The 21,149-nt window shown below is 36.4% G+C and overlaps 1 protein-coding gene across 3 annotated transcripts in view; it reads right to left on the bottom strand.

Annotated features, from left to right (window-relative positions):
• Positions 1–21,149, bottom strand: part of RCAN2 (regulator of calcineurin 2) — a 263,771-nt gene that overhangs the window by 213,572 nt on the left and 29,050 nt on the right. For all 3 annotated transcript variants that reach the window (XR_001886730.1, XM_017878079.1, XM_017878078.1), the window contains exon 2: positions 13,917–14,143. Coding sequence is in view for 2 of the 3 variants with exons in the window: in XM_017878079.1 (XP_017733568.1) it covers positions 13,917–14,141 (225 nt within the window). In the remaining variant the exon portion in view is untranslated. The remainder of the gene's footprint in view (positions 1–13,916; positions 14,144–21,149) is intronic.

Raw genomic sequence — 21,149 nt, 5'->3', positions numbered from 1 at the left:
AAAAAAAAAAAAAAAAAAAAAAAAGAAAACAAAAACAGATTTAACCTCCTGAGTACAATGATATGCCTTTTCAACAATTTAAATATTCCTTAAGACAACAAACATAACCATAAATGTCACTTTTACCTATAACGAATGAACAACACAAGAAAAACAGTGAAACTCCTAAGTATTCCTTAAATATTTTATGTCTAACTTAACTGTTACCTGCTTTCATATTTAAAACTAATATTTGCTGATCCATTTTCCCACCCTCAAGTTCCCATAGTTCAGTTCTGTTTTATTTGTACAACATATATTCAGTGATACTGAAACCATAATGAATTATTATCTTCATGTTTATCCTTTGTTACAGATCCCTGGCATGAATTTTCCAACCAGCCTTAATGTTTTCTAGGGTCTTCCAAAGCACCAGATTTTAGCTTTTATTGTTACCTTTTTAAACTTATTTATTTATTTATTATAATAATATAAACATAATAATATAAATATTTTCTTTATTGCTTTTATTGCTACTCTCTTTTTACCCATCTCCCTTTTCTTCTCCTCGATGTAGTTATAAAAATAAATGTGCTTAAGACACCTCTAATTTTTTATTCACTTGGCTTACTAAATGAGTCAGTCCCCTCTAAAAATTTTGAACATTACATAAATATAAATTGACGTATATAGCAGGTTTCTTTATGAATGTCAAATCTTAACTACAAGAGTGATTTGGATTCAGTACATTTACATTTGGCTTGAGCATTGCTTCTGAATCGCCTGAGTTCTTTCTGCCTTACATTCTCCTACATGGAAGTTTGTGCTGATGTATAGCCAACTTTGTTTTTAGAACCTGCTTTCCACAGTACAATTCAGACAGTGATGCACAGTGGGTAATGAATTGGACTTAAAAGTCAGAAAGCCTCACTCTACTCTTTTTTATCTCTCCAAATAATCAGCTGATTTCTGGCAAATTCATCTCTCTATGTCTTAATTTGGTCACTGTTTAAGAAGAATTTCAATTCAATATTGATTGAGCACCTACTCTGTGTCAGGCCCTTTGCAAGGCACTAGAAATACAAAGAAGACAAAAATATAAATTATGTCTGCCTTGAAGGGCTTCAGGGTCTAGAGAAGAAAATGTAAATGAAGAAAAGGAAAATATGTCTGGGTAGTTGATATAAAATATTTCACAATTTAAGCTCCCTGAGTCAAGTGCATGCAGCAGTAACTATCTGTTTCATGGGCTAAGAGTCTCTCCTATAGACCCAGACCAGACCATTAGTGAGGAGCTAGAATGAAGGGATGTGGGCTGCACAAGCAGGTCAAGGCCAAAGGCTTTAATCTATAGATATTCAAAGAAAGACTCAGTGAGTGTCAGAGTTTGGCTTGGGGAGGGCTACACAGACAGTATTTATATACAATGCTCACCCTAGCTTGAATGTATCCTTTATTTCCAAAAGACATGAGCCCCCTCACAGCTCTAGTCATTGTACTGGTACCCATGGACTCAGATTCCAGGCAAACTCCTATGGCCCCAGGCCCCAGGTCAGCCCACAAAGTCCCAGGCTTTCGACCTGCCCCTTTGCCAGGTTGGCAACCCTGGCATCAGTTACCAGGCTAACACTCAAAGACACAGGTTCCAAGAGCCTGCCCAATGCCAAGCCAGTCCCTACAGCTTCATTTTCCATGCCAGTCCCTACAGCTTCATGCTCCAGCATATTCATGGGCCAGGCCTGTTCCAGCAGACCCAGGGGCTAGGTATATCCCAGTAGACCTCACTGCTGGGCTTCTACACACAGAGCTAGGCTCCAGGACCACCCCTGTGGACCCAGGTACCAGGACAGCACCTGTGACCCCAAGACCCAGGCCTCCCCTCATGTACCTAGCCTCCAGGCCAACACCTGCATATCCGGCCCCCAGGCTCCACACTTGTCCCAGGTTCCACACTTGTCCTAGCAACAGGCTATCCCCTAGGCCCTTGGCCAGTTCCAGTGTCCCCAGGCTGCAGTTGACACAGGCTCCAGGCCTACTACAGTGCCAAGCCAGTCCCTGTGGACTCAGACTTCAGGAAAGTCCCAGTGAACCTAGAAATCAGGTCCATACCAGCACCTAGCCAGCCCCTGCAGAATCAGACTCAAAGAGCACCCCTGTACCAGGTCAGCCTCTATAAACCCAGGCTTCAGGCCAGCTTCTATAGACTCAGTCTCTAGGCCTGTCCTTATGGACAAAGGCCCTACGTACACTCCCATAGACCCAATCAACAGGTTTATCTCAGTAGATCCAGGCTCCAGGCCTAACCCTATGGACTCAAACACCAGGCCTGCCCACCTGCTGACCCAGGCACCAGGATAGGCTATCCAAGGACTCAAGCAGAAAGTTCACCCATGGACCATGCCAGACCAGCTGCTGAGAATCTCTGGATGAGCTGACTAGTAGAGGACTTCCCCCAGACAAAGCCAGTCCAAAAAGACTAGAATAAGTCCCTACTTCTTCAAATGCATAGAAACTAATACACAGTCACAAAAATTAGAAACAATCAGGGAAACATGACACCAACAAAGGAATAAAATAAAGCACCAATAACCACCCTCAAAATAAAGATTTATAAACTGCCTGACAAAGAATTCAAAATAATTGCTTTAAGAAACCTCACAAAAATATAGTAAAATAGAGAGAAATATTTTAACAAAATCAGAAGAACAATAAGCAACCAGAATATGAGAGATTGAATTACTTAAAAAATTCTGGAGCTGAAAAATGCAGTGAACAAAGTTAAAAATACAATAGAGGGTGTCAATAGCAGAACTGGTGAAGCAAAAGAAAGCCTGTGAACTTGAAGACAGGTTATTTGAAAATATATAGTCAGATGAAAAATATTAAAGTGAATGAAAATGCATAAAGGAAGTTTATGGGATTTATAGGACAGCATCATAAGCAAGTATTCAAATTATTGGAGTTAAAAAGTAAGAGTAGAACAATAAAGGGCTAGGAAACTGTTAAAGAAATAATAGCAGAAAAATTTCAAATCTGGAAACATATACAAATATCCAGGTACAGGAAGGTCTCCACTAAGATTCAGACCAAACGAATTAAAATAAGACATATTATAATCAAACTATCAAAAATCAAAGATTAAAAGAGGATCCTAAAAGCAAGAAAAAAAAGAAAGAAAGAAGCATATTACATGTAATGAAGTTCCAATAGGGCTAACAATAGACTTTTTTACATAAATCTTACAGGCCAGAAGAGAGTGGGATAATATATTCAAAGTGATAACACGGAGGCAGGGTGGGGTGGGGTGATGGGGACTGCCAACCAAGAATTCTTGACCCAGCAAATCTATCCTTCAGAAATGGAGAGAAAAATACTTTCCCAGACAAACAAAGCTGACAGTTTATCACCACCAGACCTATTTTACAAGAAATGCTAATGGGATTTCTTCAATCTGAAAGAAAAGGAGGATGCTAATTAGTAATACAGTCAAGCATAGGAAAGTATAAAATTTCTTGGTAAAAATCAGTACACAGTCAAATTCAGAATATTCCACTACTATAATGGTTCTACGTAAGCCACTTATATCTTTTGTATGAAGGTTCAAAGACTAAATTATAAAAATAATGATAGCTACTATAATTTGTTAAGGGATATATAATATAAAACAATGTAAACTGTGGCATGAAAAACATAAAATGCAGAAAGCGGAGTAAAACTTTTGAGTTTTTCATGTGATCAAATTGTCAGCATAAAAAAGTCAATTTTAATTATAAGATATTTTATGTAAGCCTAATGATATAACCACAAACCAAAATCCTTTAGTTGATACACAAACCATAAAAAGTAAGGAATCTCATCCTGGCTAACACGGTGAAACCCTGTCTCTACTAAAAAATACAAAAAACTAGCCGAGCGTGGTGGCGGGCGCCTGTAGTCCCAGCTACTCGGGAGGCTGAGGCAGGAGAATGGTGTGAACCCGGGAGGCGGAGCTTGCAGTGAGCTGAGACCTGGCCACTGCACTCCAGCCTGGGCGACAGAGCAAGACTCCATCTCAAAAAAAAAAAAAAAAAAAAAAAAAAAAATAAGGAATCAAAGCATACCACTAAAGAAAATCATCTAATTACAATTTCTCTCACAGTAAGAGAGAAAGGAACAACACATCTACAAAACAACCAAAAACAATTAACAAAATTGTACTAATGAATCCTTACCTATCAATTATTTCTTTGAGTGTAAATTGATTCAATTTTCCAATCAAAAGACAAGAATGACTGAATGACTGAACGGGCTTTTTAAAAAAGACCTAACTATACACTGCCTACAATAGACACACTTCACATATATCCTAAAAGGAAAGGGAGGGAAAAAGATATTCCATGTAAATGCTAACCAAATAAGAGCAGGGGTAGCTATTTATATTAGATAAAATAGAATTTACATTAAAAAAGTAGCACAAGACAGTCATTATATAAGATAAAATGATTAATTTGTTAAGAAATGACAGTTGTAAATACACATGTGCCCAACATTGGAGCATCTAAAAATATAAAGCAAATATTAATAGATCTAGAGAGAGAGAGAGACTATAACACAATAATGGTAGAGGACTTCCATACTCCACTTTCAGCAAAGGATAGATAATCCAAACAGAATATCAGTAAGGAAACATCAGACTTCAATTGCACATTAGACCAAATAAACCTAACAGACATATACAAAAGATCCAATCCAATAGTATCAGGATACATATACATTCTTTTCAAGTGTACACATAATATTCTCCAGGATAGATCATATTAGACCAAAAAATGTCTTAACAAATTTTAAAAGATTAAAATCATATCAAATATCTTTTTAAACCACCATGGTATATAAAACTAGAGAACAATAACAGAAAGAATTCCAGAAAATTTACAAATACATAAAAATTTAACAAGATGCTCCTGAACAACCAATAAGTCAAAGAAGAATTTAAAAATATCTTGAGACAAATGCAAATGGACACACAAAATACTAAAACCTACTAGCATACTATGAGATACAGCAAAATATCTCTAAGAAAAAAACTTATAGCAATACATGCCTACATTGAAAAAGAAGATTTCAAACAAAAAACATAACATCATACAACAAGGAATTAAAAAGAAAAGAACAAACTAAGCCCAAAGTTAGTAGAATAAAGGAAATAATAAATATCAGAAAATAAATGAAATAGACTAGAAAAATAGTAGAAATGATCGATAAAACTGAGTTGGCCTTTTAAAAAGATAAACAAAATCAACAACCCTTAAGCTAGATTAATAAAAAAAAAATCTGAGAGACTCACATAAAATCAGAAATGAAAGAGGAGACATTAGAACTGATACCACAGGAATACAAAGGATCATAGGAAATTACTATGAATAATTATACGCCAACAGTTGGGTAACTTAGAAGAAATGGATAAATTCCTAGAGACATAAAACCTACCAAGACTGAATCATGAAGAAAAAGAAAACATGAACAGACCAATAACAAGTAAAAAGATCAAATCAGTAATTAAATGTCTCCTACCAAAGAAAAGCCCAGAACACAATCACTTTATTACTGAATTTTAACAAACATCTAAAGAACTGAAACCAATTATTATCAAACTTTTCCCAAAAAATTGAAAAAGGAATGCTTCCAAACGTATTTTACAAAGCCTGTACTATCCCGATACCAAAGTCAGATAACTATACCACAAAGACAAGAAAATTATAGACCAGTATCCCCAATGAACACAGATACAAAAAGCATCCACATAATACCTGTAAACTAAATTCAACAGCACATTAAAATGATTGTTCACCACAATCATGTGAGATTTGTCACAGAAAAGCACGAATAATTCAAGAAATGCAAATCTGTAAATGCGATACACAACATTAACAGAATGAAGGATAAAAAACATATGGTCATCTCAATAGAAACAGAAAAAGCATTTGACAAAATTCAACACTCTTTCATAATAAAATTTCTCAACAAATTAGTTGTCAAAGGAATGCACCTCGAAATAACAAAGGCCATATATAACAAACTCACAACTGACACCATACTTAACATTGAAAAGGTGGAAGATTTTCCTCTAAGATTAGGAACAAGACAAGGACGCCCACTCTCACCAATTTTATTCAACATAATACTATAAATTCTAGCCAAAGCAATTAGGCAAGAAAAAGAAAGAAAAGGCATCCAAACTGGAAAGGAAGAAGTTAAATTGTCCCTATCTGCAGATTACATGACCTTATACATAGAAAACCCTAAACACTCTGTCAAACAACTGTTAGAATAATAAACAAATTCAGTACAGTTGTAGGATACAAAACCAAAATACAAAAATCAGTAACATTTCTATATACTAACAAAGAACTACCTGGAAAAGAAACTAAAACAACCAACCAAATTACAAAAGCTAAGAAAAATCAAATACTTAGAAATAAATTTAACCAAGAAAGTGAAAGACCTGTACACTGAAAACTATAAAACATAATGAAGGAATCTGAAGAAGACACAATAAATGAAAAGATATTCCATCTTCAGTGGCTAGAAGAATTACTGTAATTAAAACATTCATACTACAGACAGCAATCTATAGATTCAATGCAATCTCTAACAAAATTCCAATAACATTTTTTCACAGAAATAGAAAAAAAATCCTAAAATTTATATGGAACCACAAAGGACTCTGAATAGCCAAAACGATCTTGAGTAAAAAGAAAAAAGCTGACTTCAAAATATACTACCAAGCTATAGTAATCAAAACATCATGATACTAACATAAAAACCAGCACATGGACCAATGGAACAGAATAGAAAGCCCAGAAATAAATCCATGCATTTATAGTCAATTGATTTTCCACAAAGGTGCCAAGAACACACAAAGAAGAAAAACAGTCTCTTTAATAAATAATGTTGGGACAACTGGATATCCACATGCAGAAGAATGAAATCAGAACTTTAGCTCATGCCATAAGCAAAAATAAATTCAAAATGAAATAGACTTACATAAGACTTAAAACTGTAAAACTACTAGAAGAAAATGTATGAAAAGAATTGTTGACTTTGGTCTGGGTAATGATTTTTTGGATATGATCACAAAAGCACAGCCAACAAAAGCAAAAATAAATGGGATTACATTAAACTAAAAGTCTTTTGTACAGTAAAGGAAACAATTAATGGAGAAAATATTTGCAAGGAGACAAAATATTTGTAAATCTGACAAGGAGTTAGCAGCCAAAAATACATAAGGAATTCAAACAACTCAATATCAAGAAAACAAATAACCTGATTTAAAAATAGGCAAAGGAGCTGAATTGACATTTCTCAAAAGAAGACATACAAATGACCAATAGGTATATTAAAAAGTACTCAACATTACTAATGATCAGGGAAATGCAAATTAATACCACAATGAAATATCACCTCACACCTGTTAGGACGGCTAATGTAAAAAAGGTGAAAGTGTTGGTGATGATGTCAGGAAACGGAAACTATTACACATTGTTAGTGGGAATTTACATTGGTACACTTATTATGGAAAACAGTATGGAGTTTCCTTCAAAAACTAAAAATAGAACCACCATTTGATCCAACAATCCCACTACTGGGTATACATCTAAATAAAATGAAATTGGTGTGTTGAAGAGATATCTGCTCTCTATCATTCACTGCAGCATTATTTATAATTGCCAAGATATGGACTTAACCTAAGTGTTCATCAATAGATGAATAGATAAAGAAAATGTGGTATATATGAAATACTAGTCAGCCTTAAACAAGAAGGAAATCCTGTCTTTGCACAACATGGATGAAAATGAAGGACAGTATGTTAAGTGAAATAAGCCAGGTACAGAAAGCCAAATATTACATAATCTCACCTACATGTGAATTATAAAAATGTCAGACACATAGAAACCAAGAGTAGAATGGTACTTACCAGGGGCTGGGGAGTTGTTGAATAAAGGCTACAAAATTTCAGCTGGACAGGAGGAATGAGTTCAAAAGATCTATTCTACAACATGGTGACTTTAGTTAAAAATAATCTATTGTACTTTTAAAATCACTAGGAAGGTAGATTTTATATATTCTCCCCACAAAGAAGTAATAAGTATGTGAGATAATGTATATGGTAATTAGCTTGTTAGTCATTACATAATGCATACATATTTCAAAACATATTGTATACAATAAATGTATATATAATTTTGTTAATCAATTAAAATAAATTATTTAAAATTAAGAAAATAGACATGAGCATCTTATGGGCAAAATACATTTAATTGTTCACTTTATGGCATTTCAGATTTCCATGATGAATTCATTCTTCGTTTTGAAAATGGAATGTAGATTCATTTTTATGTTTTATAGATCTACAACCTACTGTCTGAAACTCTTGAAGAGTGATATGTTTGGCATTCTGAATTGGGGGATTTGGATATGTAATACTGGGCACAGGGTTCATACTGTGTAATGTCCCAGCAATGTCTGGGGCAGCCGCTAGTAATTAAAGGCAGGAATATTTCTACAGAGAAATAGCTGACTAGTCACACTACAAGTAGCTTCTTATCAGTTCAGGTCAGATTTTAATGAAGTGATGTTTTGTCTCAAAATGGACTGTGAAAAAAAGTCTCAGTTTTCAAATTTTCAGATTTCACTACTATAGACAAGAGATTGTAGACCTGCAGTTGTAAAGTTTAAAGTAAACATCGACATTCTCCTACAAACTAGAGTGAGAGTTCCTCTAGTTAAAATTCCTCTAGAATAAAGCAAAAACCACAAATAATCAGATTTAGCTTTGAAAATCCTTTAGGATGCTCTCATAATGCCTGCAATGTTAGACTAGCTCAGCGTTTTGTCAGCTGAACTCAAGAAGAAGAAATTGGTTCAGATTTAGTGGATTTGCTGAATGAAAATGCACATCTTTGAATATTAGAATCACTCTAGCTACCTGCAATGCATTGCAATGATCTATTTACAAGACACACAAAGACTAAGAGAACAGTAGAGCCAGGTCTCTCATCACATGCCCATTCTAGTAGAACATACTCTTTAATGGTTGGCAGAATTACCCCCTTATTTTTAAAAAACTGTGTATGTTCATGTGTGATGTGTGTATGTCTGTCTGTGTGTGTAAGGGAATGAATGTAGTTGAAAATATGCTAAATGTCCTTTTGTTTTGGCATCACCATCAGCATTTATTATGTCTATTATTTGTTTGCTTATTTTGAATAGACCTCTCTTGGTACATCATAAATTAAATTTAAGCCTATCTTGTTTACCATTGCATCCCCAGAGCCAAATATCATACCTGCTTTCTATAAATATCTGTATATCAGGAGGCAGTAGTACATAATGTTTAAAAGCATGAACTCTGTAGCCTGGCAGCCTAGATTTGAATCCTGCCTTGGCCACTACTACCTTAGACCATGGGCAAAGTCTCTGCTCTCTAGTGTCCTCTCCTGAAAAATAGGGATAATGATACTTATTATATCAATCTAGATGGATTAATTTATACTATAATAACAAACCCCAAAATCCAGTGGCCTGAACCAACAAAAGTTCTTATTTGTTTATTTTTCTTGTTGCATTACATGTTCATCATAGGTTAGCTAGGATTCTACCCTATATCATCACTGTCCTTACTCCAGGACCCAAACTGCCTAAGCCAGCACTACTTGGCACAATGCCAGTTTCCCTAACAGAGCAAAAGGAACATTCTTCAGAATTGGTACATTAAATTCTTGGCCTAAAAATGACACAAGTCACTTCTGCTTACACATCGGGCAGAAACAGCCAGTAGGGTGCAGGGAATACAATCGTGACATGCACCCAGGAAGTAGAGTTACAGAAAGATACTACCCTCATAGGGTTGTCATGACAAGTAAAGGGCTCATGTAAAGCACCTGGCACCATGCCAAACGCTATATAGGTATTTGCTGCTGCTGTTATAATTATTAATAAATTGAATAAATTCATATTTTAGAGAAATATCTAATGTAGGTGACAGGTTGAAGGGTGCAGCAAACCATCATGGCACGTGTGTACCTATGTAACAAACCTGCATGTTCTGCACATGTATTCCAGAACTTAAAGTATAATAATTTTTTTAAAAAGTCACCTTTCTGGTTTCTCCTTATTCAGTTGAATTTGGCTAAACATTTCATAGTCATTGCTTCACTGTTCCCCTTTAGCAAGCAGTGCATTCCAACATCCAACCCAGCAGACCCTTATCTGTCTTTAGCACAGACACAAGGCTGCTCAAAGGACAACCTTCCCAGCCTCACCTTCCTCAAGATGACTTCTGCAGCCCAGCTGGATCCCAAAAGATGAACCCAGGGGAGCGCTCTGAAGAGAAATGTACCCTAGTAATTTTCAGGTGTTGGATACTGTGAAGATCACAGTTTTAAATGTGTTTCATACAAAAATATTTATACTTCAAGCTGTAGCACGCAAACAGCAATCTGCATTTATTGGTTTCAGATGCCAATTTCCTCCAGCTCCAGTTCTCCTTTGTGTTATATAAACAAATCTCAACCATCTGGACCACAACAAGCCTCAATGAAGTATGTGCTCACTCATTGCAAAAGCATCAAATCAAAATACAATCTCACAGAATTCTACCTAACTGAAAATTGGAATGAACATTACGGACAACACAAAGCTGTTTTTTAACATGTGCTTTAGGTGTCAGAACTTAGAATGTAAATAGGACAACAGAAATGAGCATATCAGAATATTTATCACTTTGAATAGAACAAAGTGATACAGAAATAAACAGATCCAGATCATATCCTGTGCTGTTACCTATATTACGAGAAGTTCCATTTAGTACCCCATAAATTTCCTCAAAAACAAAAAGGTATCTCAGACGTGGGAAACTAGAGAAGAGAATGCTGCAAGACTCATTTGTGACAGAAAGCAAAAGGTTTAATTCCTACCCAACTATGGAAGTTAAATATATACTTTATAATAATTGTAGGGCAAAGGCTAAACCCAAATCCGTCAATATCAAGACACAAGGATTTCAGAAGCCGGCTTTGCCAAAAAAGAAAGGACTCTGCCAAAACAAATTACATATGAAACCACCTACCCTCCTAAACCTTGGAAATGAAGGCTAAGCATCATTTCTGATGTCTCCACCCACTGCTATAATTCCAGGCTGCTGAATACATCTTCCCAAAGCCAAATAGAAAAACAATTACCATGGCCAGCCTTGCCCATAGGCAAATACAAGGAGTGCTGGAAATGCTTTTTGCTTCTTTTACCCCTGCCTAAAAATATCTCCCCACCAACTTATCACAGTGCCTAAAATGTCCACCCTTTGGGAAAAGTACCCATCATCAGACTTGATGGCTCAGATTCACAAAATCTAAACCTTGTGGAAAGAATATTCTGACAGAATGGAGTATGATACTTAATGTCTTAAAATAAGTGATTTTATTATAATAGTTTAAAAGGAGGTTAAAGGAAAGCAATATGAATTTCTGGGTCTGGAAGAAAAATATGGCAGTGAAAATGAGATGCCACAATACGCTCCACTTTTTTTTCTGGAGTCCCAGTGATCATGCCTTCTGGCTACTGTCAACTTATCTGGTATCTGATTATCCTGTTTTGTCACCTTCAACCATATAGATATAATTAAATCAAAACTAAATCCATGTCAGATTATTTGGTATCCTAAAGACTATCCACAAAAGGAAGAGTAAAATAAAAAAATCTCCCCCAGGTAGAAGACTTTCTGATTTAGTAAGCTGAATTACATAGACTTTGGCCAATTATAAAATTCACCTCCATGGTTGTAAAATTGTGATCTAAATCATTTGAAACTGAGTGCGATTAACTATATTCTTGTTTATTTTGCCTCAAAATTTTATCAAGGTCATCCTAAAACCAAATACTATTTCCCAAACTGCTATGCACAAACTTCATATACACATTAGATGAGAAAATCTTGTAATCCACTATTCAGTCACAAATCAGAATATCAAGATAGATGTGTGCAGACTCTCATGAACTCCCCCCACCAGCCCTTGTCCTTCTGTGTCCTCAGTTCTAATTCAGTTAATCAGCCATTCTTGAGCAGCACTGCTAAATGAGATTAGCACCTTCCTAGGTCTCATAGTTTCAATCTACTGGGAAGTATTTTAAAAGGAAAGAATCAAAACCCCAATTAAATCTCTAAGGAAAATCCTTCTAATTGTGATATTGTGAAAATCCTTCTAATTAAATCTCATTGTGATATAATGAGAATACATAGACTATTGCTTTACAGTTTATGGCAGGTATATTTCAGAGGAAACTACTTGCCCTGAGTAAATTATCATTTGTGATAATCTGGTTATAATCCAAGAACAAAATTCCCAGTTTCTTTCAAAGAAGAAATTGGCATGTGCCACTTTCTTACTTTAAATAGTCTGATGATCATTGCACTGGAGATTCTAATTATATATAATTCCTTGCATTTCAAGCTATTTTCAGCCCATAATTTCAACAGTTCAACTCCAAACTGATATCATTATAAAAATATCTTTAAATGGCTTAAAATAACTCCTAATCCTCTTGGATGGTTTTCTCTGTGGCTATCAGGATTGTCTACAAAATCAATCATATCCATAAATCAGACTTCCAGTAATTGTGCCAGACACAGACTTCAGCAATGGGCACAAAGACCAAAAGCTTGTGAAACAGCAATCATAAAGCCTACTCTTATATCTCACAGAGAGTCATATACTTTAGTTTAGAAAAACAAAAAGGCCCGGCTGGGCGCAGTGGCTCACGCCCGTAATCCCAGCACTTTGAGAGGCGGAGGTGGGCGGATCACGAGGTCAGGAGATCAAGACCATCCTTGCTAACATGATGAAACCCATCTCTACTAAAAATACAAAAAATTAGCTGGGCGTGGTGGCGGGCGCCTGTAGTCTCAGCTACTAGGGAGGCTGAGGCAGGAGAAAGACCTGAACCCAGGAGGCGGAGCTTGCAGTGCGCCAAGATCAGGCCACTGCACTCCAGCCTGGGCAACAGAGCGAGAATCTGTCTCAAACAAAACAAAACAAAAAAGAAAAAAGAAAAAAAGGCCCTTTATCCAAAATATTTTGTCCATGTTTCAGTAGTATAATAGTGGCTTTTATAACTAAGAATCTACATCCACAAGGGAAGGTTTAATCCATTTAGATACCCCATTTAAAGGTCAGAGAAATCTGAAATAAACTTTGGAAAGGTCTCCAAATGGAATATTTACTGTGATTGCCAAAAACATTTACACTAAGTTAAGTCTGTTTCTTAACATGGGAAGATGGAAAATGTTAATACATAGAAAACCTCATTCCCCAATCATTTCAAATTGAGGAGTTACTGCTTCATTCAAATTCTTACAACACACACATGGCAATACCACCACGGTATCAGTGAACAAAGAAGGACTCAGATGCCAACCAACTTACCTTCTCTAATATCTACTGTGAGACTTGGCTCACAGTTTAAGAAGGCTTTTTTAGAACATTCATCAAGCTGCAGGAAGGTTGGAGGTAAAATGGAGTTTATACTGTTTTGAGAAAGGCAAATTATATTTATGGCAGAGAAGGGGAAAAGGAAACATTTAGGAGTTTAAGACTTCTGCTTCCTAGCTTAAGGGGCATTTCCTACCATCCACATTAACACCATTTGTTTTGCTAGACAGACCTATGAGTCACAGAGGACTCAATTTGATTCAACATATTTTCATCTACAAACCTGTCAGATGTACCTCTAAAGTTAGTTGATAATAGAACGGGATTTTCTTATACTGGTACACATGCCAAAAATAGAGCCAAGTAAACATTTTCAAAACCTTCAAAACACCAACCACAAATGAACAACAGGATTACTTTGAGATAATGCCACATCTCCCCATGTTTCAGGAACAGAAAAAGGCATCTTACCTTGCTGTCTTCTCCTTCAAATACTGACTGGTGAACATTGCACGCAAACAACGAGTTGGGGAGGTCATTGAAGTCAGTGATTGCTTGAAAGGCTTCTTCTGCAAAACAACGAGTGACAGCCCAGTCCCTGTCTATGCAACACAGTAAGAAAAGTCCTCCATCTTCAGGGATGTGTCCCTGCTGTCCCGGGCTCCTCATTCCGATGAAGTATGATTCTCCCCTCATTCCTGGGGATACAAAGACGAGCATGTGTTACTGAAGAACAAATTCCTTAAAACTCAGTTTTCGGGTCACAGTTTTGGATTGTCAGGGGCAGAACAGTAGAGTACAATTAGGAGAGGCAGGGGATATTGGAAGGGAGAAGATCTGCGAGTTCGCATGGTTCCCTTGATCCATGAATCAGAATTTCCCATACAGCTCTGCTTTGGGGCAAGAACTGAGTCAGTACTATGGTTTTTTAAGACAAACAAGCAGGTGTAGGAAATGGAGATCACCACCACCACCACTACTACTAATGCCTATCATGTATTGAGTTCCAGGCACTATTCTAAATGATTTATATGCATTTAGAACATCAATTACATACATTAACTACCCTATTGAATCTCTACAATAGTCTATAAGGTTGGTATCAATATTATCCCCGTCTTACAGATGGGAAAACAGAGGAACAAAGTAATTAAGTAACTTTTACAAGACCACTGACAATATGGCAGGGCTAGGATTCAAACTCAGGGAAACTGGCGCCAGAGCTTACTCTCCTATGCCACAGGAATGAAGCAGATCAAAATAAGTAGAAGCCTATATTTAAGGAAGTACGATCTACTTCATCAGCACCTGAATCCTGATCATGATAACTCTAATAGGTAATAGTTAATCCACATTGAGAGTAAGCGTGCGTGCGCGCGCACGCACACACACACACATATTTCCTCTTCTAAGATAATTACTTCAAGTCATTTGTGAACCAGGTCCAGATCCTTAAAAAATCAACATTAGCTTGGCCAATCCGTGGTGCATAGGTCCCCCTCCCTCCTTGCCCCCTAAAGCTTTCCAGTATTGATTTCACCTACCTGTGTTTAACCCTTCTGTTATTTTCTCACCCCTTATATTTGTAGTTTGCCTAACTGCAGAGTTTTTCCATTTTTTGATACTGGTATATAATTTAGTGGATTAGGTCAGTATCCCCATAGAGTCCAAGGATGGGATCTACGTTCTTCTTTTGTACCTATTTTCATGCCTGTGATACTATTTGCTCAAAGCTCAATAGTTAAGAGGCTCAGAAAGTGAAATAACTTGCCCATGGCTACGCAAGTAACACTGGCTGAAAATTATGACATGGCTACTGAATCATCTTCAGGAAGCTCCATGTTCTTCAATCCCATCATCACAGATGCTCAGAGCAAAGGACAGTGGGTACCACTGAACATCACTCTGCTCTCATGAAGTTTAGTTAGATACAAATTCTAGATCCCCAGACAAAATATCAGTTTCTGCTTATATCTCTCTTGAACTCTGAAATAAACCCTTGAACCTCATAGTGATGGTTATGTTTTTTATTTTCATTTTTCCTAGAAAAGCCCCAGTGAGAGTTGATAAGCAGCATTTTCTGGCAATAATGCATTACATATAAAATCTTAAGCCCGGTTGAAGTAGGAGCCAAAAATTAAATAGTATGAGGTGATATCTCTAAAATTAAATCGCCAAAATTGTAGTAAATAAAAATTTCTATATAAAATATAATAAAACAATTCTTGTACTACAAAGTTCTTCAAACTCCAATTAGTGCAACATTTTCTACATTTAAATCAACAAAATACTTATTTTAAATAAAATATGGTACATTTTATTAAATAATCTAAAATAGATGAACATTTTAACTAGAAGGAAAACATGTAATAACATTAATATAAAGGGAATTCAACTGCTAGCACCTTCAGTGAAACATGTGCATGCATTTTCTTTCATATTTATTTATACTGTTCCTTGAGTATTTTAGCATAAAACACCTAATGAACATCATTTATTAGAGTATCAATTATTTTAATAGTAAAAATATTTACTAAAAGCATCATTGAAACAGCAGTAAACAGTAGTATTTTCATTAATAGTTTATAGGAAAACTCTGTGTGTGTGTGTGTGTGTGTGTGTGTGTGTGTGTGTGTGTGTGTGTGATGGAGTTTCGCTCTTGTTGCCCAGGCTGGAGCACAATGGTGCAATCTTGGCTCGCTGCAACTTCCACCTCCTGGGTTCAAGTGATTCTCCTGCCAAAGCCTGGGCCTCCCGAGTAGCTGAGATTACAAGCGCGTGCTACCACACCCGGTTAGTTTTTGTACTTTTAGTAGACACACGGTTTTGCCATGTTGGCCAGGCTGGTCTCGAACTCCTGACCTCAGGTGATCCATCCGCCTTGGCCTCCCAAAGTGTTGGGATTACAGGCATGAGCCACCACACCCAGCCAGGAAACTCTTTTGATAATGAAATCATAATCATTCAGTAGCATACAAATAGATACTGTGTCAATTCTGATTTTATTTTTAATCTCATCCCTCTTATTTAAAATATTTTAAGTGAATCAAAATATCATAAAATACTTAGATGTGTTGTAAGAATGTTTCAATTATTGTTTTTCCAAAAAAATCTAAAATCCATTGCCGAACAAATTAATTAAATAGACAAATTTTAAGCTTCACTCAGGACACATTTTAAACTACTCAAATAGCCTTAATTTCTATCCTAAGCTGTAACAATATTATCTTCATGAGACTTTATTTTAAGCTCATTACTTTCAGTAAAGATTTAAAGGGTGAATAAATTTTTGGCAAACAACCTACTTTACTTACATGGAGAAATACTTTAGAAGTCAGAGCTCTGAACAAAGAAATTCTAATTTCTCTTTCTAGTTTCATTACTAACTCATCCCACAATTTGGAGAAGCCAAGTGATCATTCTGGAACTCAGTTTATCCTTGTAAAAGAACAACAAAAAAACATCAAACTGCCTCCTTCTGCAGAGTAAGGGGAGGCAGGAGAATGAAACAGGAGTGGAAGACATGATCAAAATCAGTATTAACCACTACATAAAAGAATACGTAATATGCAGTATTGCAATACTGTAATATACAGTTTTGCAATTTTTACTGCATGAATTATGCAGTAAAAACACATCATTGTGATAATTTCAGAGTAAGGCAATTATGCTTTAGTATTCCCCAAATAAACAGAAAGAGAAATTCTGAAGATTAAGAGAACTTCCCAATAAAGAAATATAAAGGTCCCACAGCCCAAGTTAACTGGTTTGTCTTTGTTTCCTCTTCTTTTTTTTTCCCACTTTTTCAGAGAGGCTCTTGCTCTGTTGCCCAAGCTGGGGCGCAGCAGCACAACCATAACTCACTGCAACCTCCAACTCCTGGGTCCAAAGTGAGCCTCCCACCTCAGCCTCATGAGTGGCTGGGACTACGGGCATGCGCCACCATGCCTGGCTCCTTTTGTTTTTATTTTTTGTAGAGATGAGATCTTGCTATGTTGCCCAGACTGGTCTCCAACTCCTAGCCTCAAATAGTCCTCCCATTTCAGTCTCACAAAGTGCTGGGATTACAGATGTCAGCCACTGTGCCCAGCCTGGTTTGTCTTTTTAAATTAATATCAAACTCTTAATCATTGTAAGAAACCTTTGAGGCAACGATTGTCTACCAAGATTGACATAGGTTGGCCATCCAAAGAAGAGCTTCCTTCAGCTAGGAGGCCATTTTCTGGGAGGGCTTTCCAACCTCACTCAAGCTGGGATGAATGTGGTGTTCTTTCTCAGAGCTCCCTGAGCACCCTGCACAGCCTTTTCTCATGAAATCGTCCTCCAGTGTAATGACGGTTGTGATTACTGCTTTACTAGTGTGTATCTCAACCCAGACTGGTATTTCCTGAAAGCAGAGGCTGGGTTGTCTTCATCCATGTATCTACAGGCAAATATAGCAAGCCCTCAAAATAATGCTTGGCTGAATTAATGAATTATATAAAAAAGAGTCACTTTTTGGAAATAACAGACCAGCAAGTGGGTTATAATGGCCAACTTAAAATGTCTACACTAATGATACACTATTTCAAATGTCTACACTAATAATGAAAACAATCCTCTCATTTCAATTTAAGGTTTGATTCTAAAATGTAATTTTACAAATGAAAGATGGCAAGAATCACTCAAAAAGAGCAAGACTCAAAGGATTCCTCCAGCTAAAATTTAATAATCTGTGGAGAATAGCAAAAATAACATTTATGTTTTTTAATTATATGAGTCAACTGAGGAAAACTGGAAAATTCAAAAGCTATAAAGAAGAAAATAAAAGTAAACCAGAATCCTACTATCCAGAGAAAACTCCTGCTAACATTTTGGTATAATTCATTCCAGTGTTTTTTTTTACATGTAAAATTTTTAAACAAAATGGGGATCCTGCTGTTTAGTGTACCACTCCTTTCCTGCAACATTGATATAATCAAGAGCAGTTCCCTGTGTGATTATATATTCCTCAAAACAATAATTTTAATAGCCACATTGTATCCCAGTGTATGAATCTGTCATAATTTAATCACTCTTCTGTTGTTTAACATTTGGAAAGCGTAAGTTTCCATCACCATACCCATGTGGAAAAGAAAAACGAAAAACCACTATCCACTATTAAAATATAAATCTTCTCATGGGAGAATCTCAAAACTTCTTTAAAGAGAAGAGACATCTTTATGAAATACTGGAAGGAGCCCCAAGGGAATATCTTCACGCCCGTCTCAAGCTGTAAATAGCGGGCCTTCTGGGTTGTGGCTTTCTTTTTATTTTTTATTTTCTTTGAGACAGAGTTTCACTCTTGTTGCCCAGACTAGAGGGCAATGGCGCGATCTCGGCTCACTGCAACCTCCGCCTCCCGGGTTCAAGTGATTCTCCTGCCTCAACTTCCCGAGTAGCTGAGATTACAGGCATGCACCACCATGCCCAGCTAATGTATTTTTAGCAGAGAAGGGGTTTCTCTGTGTTGATCAGCCTGATCTTGAACTCCTGACCTCAGGTGATCAGCCTGTCTCGGACTCCCAAAGTGTTGAGATTACAGGCATGAGCCACCATGCCCGGCCAGCTGTGACTTTCTTGACAGCAGAATGGAGAAGGAACATGGCCTTGTCTACCTTACAGATCTACATGAAAGTCTTTTGAAGACCCCCCTCCACCAATAACATGTGAATGAAAGCTATTTATTACTATTGTTAGGCTTATCAAGAGCAAGCCAATGGCAGAGGAAGTTGGCACTTCAGAAGCGGCCATCATTTTCTACTGTTAAGTGTGTAGAGTTGCAAACCTCCAGTGTATGTCCATGAGGGTAAAGTCCATATCATTACAATGAGAAACAAGCACCAGTGCAGCTTGAATATCTGGTATGAGTTTGGATGAAGACCCCATTAGGAGGAAGAGATATTTGTAAGGCAAAATAAATTAATTAAAACAAAAAACAACCAACCTTTTCCCCCGAGAAAACATCACCAACAACAAGATGACAGTTTACTTAAATGTTAGAAAGTTAATGGCAATGAAGACATAGGCAATGGCATTTGACTCATTTTAACGAAGAAGGAAGCCTGGAGAAAAGAGGGTTTGTGACCATTTCATTATTTCGCAAACGTGAAAATAATTTTCATCCAAGATTTTCAAATAACCTGATAGCACTTATTAATTAAATATTAAAAGACCTAAAATAAAGACAATATGTTTCCTACCTTAAAGACTAGCCACCTAAAACATGAAGATATCTGTTCAACATCTGTTACACAGAAGTAGCCATTTAATAAATGTTTGTTGTATGAATAAGTGAAAATATTTCCTTTCGCCCGATAAATTTGGATGTTAGAGACATTACTGGCTTTCTACACAAGGAATTAATCTTTCCAAAACTGTCTAATTTCTTTCCTGACAAATGTTTATACGTATGATTAAACCCAGGGGAAGAGACCTTTAGAAGACATCTGGTTCTGCTGGATATCATTATTGTCACAGAGTTATCAACGTGCATGAGATTCAGATGTCTTAATTGTAGAATTCTAAAAAAACCTACTTTTCTAGGAATTGGGTATAACTCATGAGAGTGCAGAGCCATGCATTTGCCCATAGGAATTCTGGTCTAGAAAGCCTTTAAATATAAAATGAGAGGGAAGTTAACCACAAGTAAGTCCATGAGAACAAGCTGGGAGCCATAGAAAAATGATAAACATTCATGGAGATGCTTATACTAGCTTTACCATCAAGTAAAATCAGTCAGTATTGTGATGTGTGACCAGAAGGGGTTGGGTGGTGATAATCTCATCTAGAGTCTCGGCAACCTGGAGAGATCATGGCCAATTCTGGGTACTGCCCACTACAGAAACACTGAAAGTCTTTCAAAGGAAACTATTCAGTCAAGTTATGTTATCTAAGAGACAGGTGCATGGTAAGAAAAAGCATAAGCAGCATAGAAAATAAGGTTTGAGTTAAAGCCCAGTTGCCTTCAAATTCTGAAACAGCAAATACAACTTTTGTATACAAAAGCAGAAGTCAAAACAGGGAGAAAGAGTTTAATTTTACACAAGGAGCCACGGATCTTTTAACAATTTGGGTTAGAACAGTATGTCCTGCCTTATGTCTTAGTGAACTCCTTGTAGTGGTGATATTCAGTGAGTAAGTTTCATTGAGCAGGTGCCATTCATTTAGCAGAATGTCAAACAGGGAATCCAAGGAACAGGGTGATGATTGCCTGACATTTCCTTTAAGGATTTTCCTCAATTTCAGATTTTTATCTTACCATGATTGGAAAAAAATACATAAGAAAAGAGACATCTGTTTATCTCTGGGATTAAACATGCTCAAGAAAGGCGAACATATAGCCTTTAACAAAAGCTTTCTCTAGAGTTTAAATGTTAAATTTGGATGCTCATAAATAACCTGTCTATATTTTTTCTCTTCCAGGTGACTCAAACTAAAAAGCAAGAATTTTTCAATAGAAAATGATCCATAGAAGGATAAAAATAAGCAAGACATACAAAAAGCAACTTAAGTTTAAATTTGTTTTTTCTTAGACAAAAAGAATGTTAAAGATTCACCTCAACTGCTTCTAAAATTAAGGACAGAAATACAAAACTTTTGCAATAAGGGCAACAAATAAAAAAATATGCCTTGATTCCATGTCATGGCCAGCTAAGGAGGATAAATAAGGAAATAGGATACATG

Source organism: Rhinopithecus bieti, unplaced genomic scaffold (assembly GCF_001698545.2).
Source record: "Rhinopithecus bieti isolate Rb0 unplaced genomic scaffold, ASM169854v2 scaffold_9981, whole genome shotgun sequence".
In the NCBI taxonomy this organism is placed as follows: Eukaryota; Metazoa; Chordata; class Mammalia; order Primates; family Cercopithecidae; genus Rhinopithecus; species Rhinopithecus bieti.
This window is presented reverse-complemented; position numbering and strand designations above follow the sequence as displayed.